Raw genomic sequence first — 10,895 nt, forward strand, 5'->3', positions numbered from 1 at the left:
TTTTTTTTTTTTCTCATAAACGAAGCTGAACACATGTTTCAGTATATTAAATTGCGATTGGCATACTGGGTGCAAGATCGGATGAGCAAGTATTTTACATAGAAACGAAGCTAGTGCGATTATTCGTGAAAGTGAAAACAAACATTTTTCAAAACGAGCAGGAGAAAAATTAAAAGTTAGGTTTGACTAAGTCATGTGAGTGTGATTTGGTTGCTGGGTTGCTTCCTACCTTGCCACCCTACAAATTCTCCAGCTTCGCCTGAGGAACACAAGAGCACACATTAGTACGGCAGGTAGGTAAGGTCAGGTTGATGGCGGTAAGGTCTAGTTACTTTGCGGTCGCATAGTCAATATAGATGTAAATACATTTTAACTGTGAAAATATATTATTACAGTATATATCGACAAATCAAATCTCACATACAAATACTGGTTTTAAATCCGACGTCTATGTTTTCATTGTCAGAAACCATACCGACATTAGATTTTCTATTGACATGCTTATCTGTGCAACACAATGAAATCATGAATATTTAGGACAATACTAATACATACTAAATATCTCCATTTCTCGTACTATATTCAATGCTTTCTAAGAAGGATTTAAAAAACGTCGAACAATACCTCTGAAAGCAAAGCATTCTCTAATTAAACAGTATCGTAAAAATACAATAGTATTTCCGATGTAGAAACATACTCTTTATCGATTTATTGACATTTTAGTTGAGTTTACTTTGAAAAAATAACAAGAATATCTTATCTCTGTTCATGTACTGAATTATGTAAAAGTATGGAATATTAATTATACTCGATTGCTCCATTTAAAAACTACACCACTGCATGTAACTAGACAATTCAAAAACCAATCCACTCCACATCACAGCAATCCAATCCACTTTTAATAATTACTTATTTATTTATTGCTGTGTGGTTTTTGGTATGCATGCGTCTATGCCATTCTCCTCTCGCAATTATTGTCAATGCCAGAAAAAAAAAAATCAATGTGGATCTAGCATATAAATGAGCTCTTACCTTGCCTAGTGGGATCCATACTATTTGGCATCATTGGTTGTCCCGGTGGCTAAACAAAAACAACACCATATAAACAACTGTCCTGAAGCCATATCTATCGCAACGCATACATCGGTGTTTCTCAAACTGTAAACTGAAAACATTTTTAATGGACTCTTATTTGGGGAACTTTTCAAATCTCAGTTTCAGAAACACTGACGCACGTATCAGTTGAAAGAAACATACGAAACATGATAATTATACATACCCCATTGAAATCATTTCCCATTTGTGGCATACGTACTCCAGGTCTTGGTCCAGGAGGGTATCGCGGACCCATGAACTGTAACAATAATTTAGAAATTTATACGTTAAGCAAATGACAAGTCGAAGGTCCATTGTGTAAGTAAAACGCACAATTACGACTCACAACTATTGTACATCGCAAAACTGGCACACCAGGCAGTCGCAATAAGCAATTAATCGCATGTTAGGCCATACGATATCGATAATTCCATCGAGAATCATCACAGCGTACTTTAAGTATCCGTGATATATTAATATGAGAGTAGGATTACAAACAATAATGGTCCATGTTTAGCAAAAGACACGTTAAAGTGAATCGAAATATGATGTACATTTATAGCAAATCTTACCTTAAAATTAAGCATTTATATGACATAATATTGCAACATTCTTACCTTGTTTTCAATTTTCTTTTTTAAACAACACTACTACCATTGTGCTCTTATAACAACTACTTATGCATGATAATTTTAATATTTTATGCACGCTAAATCGTAGAAAAGTATCGTTTTACTGTTAAATATCGTTAGTGTATCGTGTATCCATAAAATTATAAAGACATAAATTTGTGCTTAAGAAACTACCATTTAACGTGTCTATTGAAGCTTCTTTCAACGAGTTCTATTTGGGTGTTTCGTTGTTTTCTTTTTCTTAAGAAAAAAAAAAGTGTGTGTGTGTGTGTGAGAGAGAGAGAGAAAAACACAAGCTGACAGTTGCAGAGTAGACGTAACTTTGATAGGAAAAGGAAGCAACTTCGAGCAAACAGTCATAGGTACACAATGATATGGTGTAATGAAAGTGGATCGAGTGATTCTCCATGAGTGACAGTGTACGTGTCGAATGAGGCTTACCTGAGTGGACATCATCTGCGAGTGTGGGGGCGGGGGTGGCTGGGGGTGCTGGGGGGATGGCTGTGATGAGGGGTGTGTGGGCGGAGATGGTCGCATTGTCGAGTTGTTCTGCAACAAGCAACGCAAACGACAGACATGTAGCAACACTGCGATCCAGGCAACAGCTAGACTAGAAGGCTTGGGTATATGATTGTGTTAATACTATGTCGGTCGGCACCTTAAAAATCTAAAAGTTATAATTACGAAAATGAATCATATAATGTTACAAGTAAGTTTTTAATCCAACAAAATTTATGCAACTTTCTTTAAACGATACTACCACAACCTATACAGTCTATACAGGTTGTCGCAGGTACAATCTTTATAATTGAAAATAATATTAGAATCTGCTCACTGTAAACATTAGTTTTGAAAATTTCGACTTGGTTGTAAGGTTCCCACTTAAGTGGATTTTTACATTAAACATATTTTAAACAATGTGACTTTAGCTGATATTCGTCACCTTTACGATATAGAATAATTATGTTTATAAGAAATGTTACATCTGTTCCCGAATGTTTCATTTATAAAATATTAAAATATAATCAAAGATAAGATCTGAATATCATTTCGAATAATAGTACATGCTTGCATGTGTAAGACTCAAATTAGTAACATTTATTGTATATCTATTAATAAAAAAATATGGAACTATCAGAGTAGTTAAAAGAAAAATAGCAAACACATTTTGCGAATATGTGTGAATAAATAGTACGATTCAGAAGACTATCGTAAAGATCTTGCATGAAAATTAAATGAGCACATGGTAGGAAACTATTGATTTGTGGATACCTACTGTACAAAAGTATTAGAACTAAAACTATTTTCTATCATCTATACATATCTTTCCTGGTATATATTCCGAAACCTGATTTATGCAGAGAGGAGATCAGAGAGTGAAAATGGTATAGGAACGCACATACAAGTGTTAGATACGTAGCAGAGAGAAAATAAGTACATAGATACAGTGTAGACAAGCATGGCATGAGAATCTTATTTAAACATACACTTGTTTCAAAACTAATATATTTGAAATGCTGCATATCGTACAATTTACATATATTAAATGAACGTAATTGTGCGTGAGAGTATTATGTTACACGTTTTCTTAGCTCATGCGAAAATATTTGTAGTAGTAACGAATAATAACGATATATGGTAGATCAATTTTAATCTCCGATAAAATCTTTGCATATGAAATAACTATCGAATAAAAAATAATTCCATTTACTATGATAAAGTGTTATTTAAATGATCAATTTAATATTACAACTACAGATTCATTTTTATTACTCAGAGAGTATTTATTAACGATACGCAGATAGTATGTAAAATATTATTAATTATTATTGTCCTTATTTTTATGTAATTTAATTTTTGGTTATTTAAAATGTATCGTGTTAGGTGTAAAACATTTAAGAAAATATTATCAGCTTTGAATCAAGTGTACAGTTATAATGAACGAGAATTGTAACTAGGCATAACAATGATAACAGATATTTAAGTATTTATACATATTTATGTATATACATATAAGTACTAATGAAATATGCTATATACAGTCAACATGTTCGATTCCTTCATTCCTCTTTCTTTCAGTTTTATAATTATGAAAATTATATAATAATTCACCCTAAGGAATAAATTGTAAACCATACATTGTCATATATCAGGGTGAAAATTTACGTAAACGAAATTTAAATATATTTAAGGCAACTTTGATATATGTAACTCTATTTCTCTTTCGATCATTCATTCGTTTTCTTGCTCTCCTCTTCCTGTATACACATACACAGATATGTATACAAACACCTACTATATACACTTGAAAGAATTTGATGGTTTATGTATAGTTCAATAATTATTGACACGCGAAACATACATTTTAATTTTAAAGAAAGATTTAGTAATGTAATCAAAAAATTTAAGGGTACATTAATTCCCTAAGTATAAATTATTTTTTTGAAACCACCTAAATAACGTAATAATGTCACTTATATAGAAATATATACAAAAACTTACTGGAAAGAATGCAGAGGGCATTGGACCACCAGGCATGCCATCGTTTGGTGGCATTTGTCCTATGGGAGAAGGCGCCGGACCAGCATTCTGCAATCATATTACAGTTATTTTGATTTTACGGCATAACTTAAATCTAACTAGTTAATTAATGCAATCTAACTTACATGAGCAATGCCATTGACTCCATAACCGCTGTTCACAAAGCCCTGAGGGTCACAAAAAAAGTTTGTACAATAATCATTATATATATTATGTTATACAATAATATAAATGTATACACTAACATAGTCATGGAAAGCTTTGGCCTCGCTGCTGTGTTCGCAAGAATCTCGTCGCTCTGGTGCTGCAGAATATAGATCCCAGAATACACTAAAACATTTACAATAATTTAGCCTGGAAATTTGCTACAAAATAAAAATGTACTTCATGTAATATAGTAGTCTATGCTTACCACCACCAAGAGTGTAAAAATCCAGGTGGTTCCCCGAGAGTGATATTCTTTTCCCATCGTATCTGTGTGACAAAATATGATACAATTATAATAATGTTTAATTGTTTTTTGATAGTTCTATTAAGCTTATAGATCAAGTCAAAATGATTACCTCTGATAAGAATGTCTGTGCTGCTTTTTGTGCGCCAATATGCAATAAATACTCGTACACGTACAAGGCTAATCTGAAACATTGCGAATGGAAACATTACGATTACAAGAAAGATATATACGCTTAAAAAAATTAATAGTTTGCGTGCTGCTTACGTTCGATCAATTATAGTAGAATAACAGTTAAAAATCTTGCATGTATAAAATTATACTAATGTCTAAATTTTACATCGAATAAAATTGAAATGTTCGCGAAATGTACGATTACAAAAACTAAAAAAGAAAGTAAGGGATCTGCATATATTGTCGATTCCTATTGTAACGAACGAGGCTTTCCAATGCACGTTACGTCGCGTAAGCAAAACAGTGCTGCCGTATGAAGTGTCATCGTACTAATATTTTGCGTATGCCACTTCTCGGTTTGCAAACGATAAAAACATGGCGTCCAATCGGCCTGGCTGGCGAGACAAGTAACTCTACTAGTGAGTCATAGCATACAGTTTACTCAAAATTTACGAGAAGGCATATTGCGGTAAGCCAGGGATCAGGTAAATAATTCGATTCGCGAATGTCTCTTGGAAACAGCCGTGAAAGATGGACCATTTCGAACCGGTTCTTCGAAAATCATTCGTAACTAGATCGAGCATAATCTCGAATCATTCAGAATAACACAAAATCTCGCAACGATGCGTATTAAACGTTCTCGATGCGATTCAGATTAACATTGGAAGCCAGAGCTGACAAACTTGACGAATATTGTAATCAGTAATCCGATTCTTCGGTTTCGGACTCGACGGATATATGTACGCACGCCCCGTATAGAGAAAAAAAAAATGGAGTCACTGGTCGATCAATCGGCAAATAAATTTTTGTTCTCTTGGCATTTCTGACACAGCGTTACACGTTTGGATCGAAACGATACGTACTTTTCTCTCGCTTGACTGTCCGAGGGTACCGTGGCCCCCTTCCCCTTCGCGTACATCCTCGAAGACTGTCAATTTTTCCAGTGTAAACAGAACCACCGTATCGTCCCAGCCAGCAATGTCCGACACCACCGCGAATCCCGCACGGGAACGGTGAACAAGGAAGAACCCAAACGTACCCGTCGACTTTTTTGTTTTTTGTTCTTTTTTTATTTTATTTTTTCTTTTTGTTTCTCTCGGTCTCCGAAGGAACGATGTAGAAAAACGCTCTCGCGCCCACACACACACACACACACATACGCGCGCGTACACAAACAACACACGCACAACACACGCGCGCGCGCGCGCGCACTCGTTCAACGTAAAAGAAGTGACAAAGTAAAGAAACGAGATCGTTTTAACTTTCGGTCGCACACACGTCACGAACACGTCGTGCCACAGCCGCGGCCAGCAGCCTATACTAGATTAACTAGATACAGTATTCCGCATCATGGCTCGGCGAATTGCGGACGCATGACCGCGGAACGAACGCGCGTCGTCATCGTTTGCAGACTTTGCGCTCTTCTTTCTCTCCCGCCCCCCGGTACGATAGCTCACTTTGCCGTATTTTGTTCTCCTTTTCTTTTTGTCGAGTTCTTTCACTGTTTAATCACAAACCCGGCAATAACGCCTCACGTCTTGTTTCAATTGGTCCGTAAACGACGGCGCGTCCTCTCACCGAAGTTGCGCTCGGTCACTTTACTCTATTCGCTCTCTTTCGGCTCCGTTCGCCGCTCACCTTACCTCACCGCACCCCGCACCTCACCGTACAGCCCCTCACCACACCTCACCACGCCCCCTCCGTCCCGCCTCACTTCTATAAAGTACAGGCAGACAGACAGACAGACAGACGGACACACACTCGCGTTTCACCTCGTCGTTGTACAGTTCGTTCCGTAAAGTTCGCTTCGACGCGATACCGATTCCAAAAATCCTCGATTACGCGTTATGCCGCCGGTTTGATACGGGCCCTCCTCTCTACGGCCCTTTCTACTTTCCGTGTTTTTCTATCGTAGCTACCTATCCGGTAGTGAACGAAGACGAGGCGCGGGTATCGTTTTTACACACGCTCTCGTGCGCGCGCGATACGAGTGAACTTATTTTCGTGTAAACACGAACGTATCTCGAAAGTGTGCACGCCGTATGCCGTGATACGCAAGGTACTCACACACACACACACACACACACACGCGCGCGCGCAGCTACACGAGACCACCGACTATTTCTTTCCCACTCTTGCCTCGTTCCCTCTTCGTCCATATCTACGTACGCTTGCGAGATCTGCGCGCGCAGTCCTTGCTTTTCACGACAGGGCCGTACGGTGGGGTAGCTGTCTAAGGTATCTCGGCGCCTGTAATAGTACCTTTCTGATTTCTTTATCAACGAATGTAATAAGCACGATTTAGTAGTAAATATACATCGAGTAATCGAGTATTGCTACTTTGCGTATACTGTAAGCATTTTAAACCCAAATGTAACATTTAAATATTATTCTATAAAAATATATTCCGTCTGGGAATATATTCGATATTTTTGTAATAATTATCATGATTCCAAAATTGTACGAAATTTCTTAAGTTGTACCAGTAAGATCGTAAACGATCATCGTTTTTCTTAATAAATAAATCTGATATTCTGCAACGAAGCACGCGTATTAAAAATATGATCGACCCCCTTAAAATGTGCATTACGATTTCAAAATTTAACCACCCATTCTTTTTGTATTTCTCAATGTTTCGAAATGTTTCGAGTCCAAAAATGCAAACTTCTAAACTTGCATATTATTTCTTTTTCGTTAATCTCAATGCAGAACCCTACATGTATTTTTGTACTATTAATCGAAGCCTTGTACGTGGGGCATACATTATTAGTGGAAACTGTTTACGCACGTATCCCTTTTATTACTGTGCGTGAAACGATAATAGCAAAAGCACCTATCGATGTTACGTTCCTGATTGAAACTCTACGTGCTATTGGATGCCGATCGCTGCCACGGAGAGGTACATCTGTATACATATACGAAGCACGCATACGTTATACAAGCTATCGGCGCATGTACACCAATAGCGGGGTCTATCCGAACACGGCCGAACACCACCGAACATTGCCGATGCAAAATAGCGACAATTGACTGAGCGTCGAGGGGTCGGGCAGAAAAGAGACAAGCCATTCCTTTGGGTGTACAGCTTCCCCTTTCTCAGTTTTGTCATGAAATTAACGTATGACTCCTCATTTTGCAAATCGATGCAGAATCGGAGATAATTTCGAAACGTTGCGTTTCACGGAGACAGAGAAATAGCAATTGAGATTGTACAACTAACGAACACAATCGCGATCAAATATCGTATAATAAATAATCTGTGGTTCTGAACTATCGATCGAAATTATTAAGTAATTTAGATTTTACTTGCTAAATTTTTGATCACGTTGAGCGAGCACAAATAGCGTCTGGACATATGAAATGCAGCATGGATAACAATGAGAAGAAACTGTTGAGCTAAAGATTTGGTTTTCATTGCTCTAACGCTCTTCAACTTTTCATATTATCGATAATCCAAGTTTCATAACGCGTATAGACGTATAATTAGATACTTGTACACGCTTCCCGTTCATTGTACAGTACATCTTACGACGCGTAACATTTCGATTTACAATTTACCCTACAGAGCGTCATTTTCGTAAACAATGTCATGATACGTAATTGCTTAAAATATTGATTATCGTGCTCGTATTATCATTATTATCGTTCCCATGTTCGAAACTAGCTTGGCGTGAATTTGTGGGGAGGTGATGGGTGGTGGGTGGTGGGTGGTGGGGATGAAGAGAACCATTACGTTAAAAACAACAAATTAATTACATTTGAAAATAACGTAACGATATATATTTTATCGTATTTATTTAGTTGTGCAAATATCAATGGATGGCCCAGGGACAATTACATGGGACGAATATCTCGAAAATGCTGAAATCTTTTTGCAAATGTCGGATAGGATCTCTGATGGATGGGAATTTCGAGGTGACAAGGTGAATGAAATTCTCTATTTGCTTGAAATATCCAGGATGGTTGTAATCGTATATCGTTACGTATAATGAAATTTAAAACGATTATATTGGAAATGTTAAATAGGATGTGCCAGGGGGAGCGTATATCGTTCGACGAAAGAAACATTTTCTTTCTGCCGATAACGATTTAAATTATTGTTCCGTACACAAAAATAACAATGTCGACGACGATTTAAAGTTCGAGTTACAACAGGACCCATTCGAAGGGTCCTCTGCAATCGAGAAACCATTGGTCAAGGAACATCACATACTATGGTCGATGAGCTACAGCGTTCCCGTATTGTATTTCAATGGATGGAAGTCAGGTGAGCGTACATACGTCGGACAAATTTTTAATTGGAAAGACCTTCCAGATAACGATTATCTCCGCCTTGTTTCGTATTCCTCGTGATAGCAATCCGTTTTCAGCGATATTTCGTTCAAGTCGTTCATTTTACAACGTCTAATCATGAAAATATGAAACTTGTATTACAATCGCTCTCTGATCACCACTAGACCTTAATCTGGTATGTACCACCCGTTGGAAGTGGCAGGCGACATAATGCTGATTGTTCCTTCGATTGTAGCCCATCTTGAACTAGGCTAAGCACAGCGAGCAAAGGGAACAAGAGTGTCTAAAGGGGAAAGACCCGAGAAACAATGGAAATGTACGTTTTATGAGGATTCTTGCGTTCGAACACTCTCCCCCAATTGTAGTAAATAGATCTCGCTACTGACAATTTCTACCAACTTTATTGCTTTATTGCGAATTTGATCGTTGCCGCGTTATTGATTATGTATCTCTATGAAAGGCGTATATTTCGATTGTATCCAGAAATGTAGAAAGGGTAAATGCACCTAAAAATGAACAGTAATAATAAGAATGGCTGACAATTTCAAGTAGTTTTCGCGACACTTTATTAGTTGATGGAAACGGTGCGTTAAGGTTAGAAGTTGTCACTGAATTCGTGATTTCAGTTTATTTACCTACGTGGCTGCGTTTAGTATGCGATCATAGCGCCGATTTGCTAGTGGTCGATTCAGGAAACATTTCGGCTTCTCGAAGGGAACTTGGCCCACTACAGAAATTTTGGGACTCTGTATACGACTGTTTTGAAAATTGATCGCGGAGATATCGGTAGCTCGAAACGTCCTACTTGGAGATTATCGCTCGACAAGCTTCATTTAACTTTACACATAAATATAAATGATTTCAATTGTTCAAAGATGGATATTCGTAGCAGGAGGGTGTAATTGGTTCTTTGTAGCTCCGTCTGAGTGCGCCACTATTCCCGCGTACCTCGATTCGGAATCGCACTTTCAGTCGAACATAAAAGTTGCAATTTTTCCAACGGTGAAAATCTTGGCGATATCACGTTCCTTTTTCGAGATGTTCTTTGAAATAAAAATTTGTCAATAGATTTATACTAGAGATTGAAATAGTTGGGTCTTTATCGATATTTATAGATTTCCCTGGCATCAACCCAATAACTGTCGAAGAGGCTCAATCGTTTGTTTACGGTACACCGTTAAATTATATGGAATTATCGCAATCGATACATCCCATATTAGGCACACCATTTTTACATTTGCATCCCTGTATGTCTCACGAGCTGTTAAAAATAACATGTAAAAGGTACGTGAACCGATAAAAGAATCGAATTATAGGTTATAACTGAATTTTTCTTCCTGACTTTAGCAAAAATAAACTGGTCAGTTGGTTGAGTACTGTCGGCCCTGGTGCACTTGGTCTAAAACTACAACCCGAGTATTGTGAACTGACTTTGTAAGATTGTAGATTTCAACGAGATTCCTTCACGTGTAAGACATTTGATAGTTTAATAAAAATATATGTTGAAAACTATCGTTCGCAATTACTGGATAGAATGTCGATTTATGTTTCCTGTATTTTCTCAATTTCGATGGCGCCCTGAACAATGGAATTGTCAGGATTTACCGCCTCTGCGCAGGAGTCGTTGGTCGTCGATTGGCCGAGGCTCGTATCGAAGTAACGGAACGGAATTGGCGTTCGCGCAATTTGCTCCATCGCCTCGACCAATC

The 10,895-nt window shown here is 37.5% G+C and overlaps 2 protein-coding genes across 8 annotated transcripts in view; one reads left to right on the forward strand and one right to left on the reverse strand.

Annotated features, from left to right (window-relative positions):
- Positions 1-7,197, reverse strand: part of LOC128878580 (single-stranded DNA-binding protein 3) — a 15,710-nt gene extending 8,513 nt beyond the window's left edge. The window contains exons 1-10 of the mRNA XM_054126870.1: positions 5,757-7,197; positions 4,832-4,904; positions 4,681-4,742; positions 4,514-4,598; positions 4,394-4,435; positions 4,230-4,316; positions 2,169-2,276; positions 1,280-1,354; positions 1,033-1,081; positions 230-259 (exon numbers count right to left, since the gene is read on the reverse strand). Of these exons, the coding sequence (XP_053982845.1) occupies positions 230-259; positions 1,033-1,081; positions 1,280-1,354; positions 2,169-2,276; positions 4,230-4,316; positions 4,394-4,435; positions 4,514-4,598; positions 4,681-4,742; positions 4,832-4,904; positions 5,757-5,812 (667 nt within the window). The 5' untranslated portion in view covers positions 5,813-7,197. The remainder of the gene's footprint in view (positions 1-229; positions 260-1,032; positions 1,082-1,279; positions 1,355-2,168; positions 2,277-4,229; positions 4,317-4,393; positions 4,436-4,513; positions 4,599-4,680; positions 4,743-4,831; positions 4,905-5,756) is intronic.
- On the forward strand, positions 5,262-10,714 carry LOC128878235 (ubiquitin-like-conjugating enzyme ATG10). 7 transcript variants are annotated; one of them, XM_054126271.1, is made up of 5 exons: positions 5,262-5,378; positions 8,695-8,816; positions 8,920-9,160; positions 10,302-10,470; positions 10,534-10,710. In XM_054126271.1, the coding sequence occupies exons 2-5, from the start codon at positions 8,709-8,711 to the stop codon at positions 10,622-10,624; spliced, it is 609 nt and encodes a 202-aa protein (XP_053982246.1). In that variant the 5' UTR covers positions 5,262-5,378; positions 8,695-8,708; the 3' UTR covers positions 10,625-10,710. The 7 variants fall into 7 exon arrangements, with proteins under 7 accessions (XP_053982246.1, XP_053982248.1, XP_053982245.1 ...); XM_054126273.1 differs by having other exon boundaries at positions 5,277-5,362; XM_054126270.1 differs by lacking the exon at positions 5,262-5,378 and adding an exon at positions 6,811-6,952.
- Positions 10,715-10,895: the final 181 nt, after the last annotated feature.

Source organism: Hylaeus volcanicus, chromosome 6 (genome assembly GCF_026283585.1).
Source record: "Hylaeus volcanicus isolate JK05 chromosome 6, UHH_iyHylVolc1.0_haploid, whole genome shotgun sequence".
Classification (NCBI taxonomy): domain Eukaryota; kingdom Metazoa; phylum Arthropoda; class Insecta; order Hymenoptera; family Colletidae; genus Hylaeus; species Hylaeus volcanicus.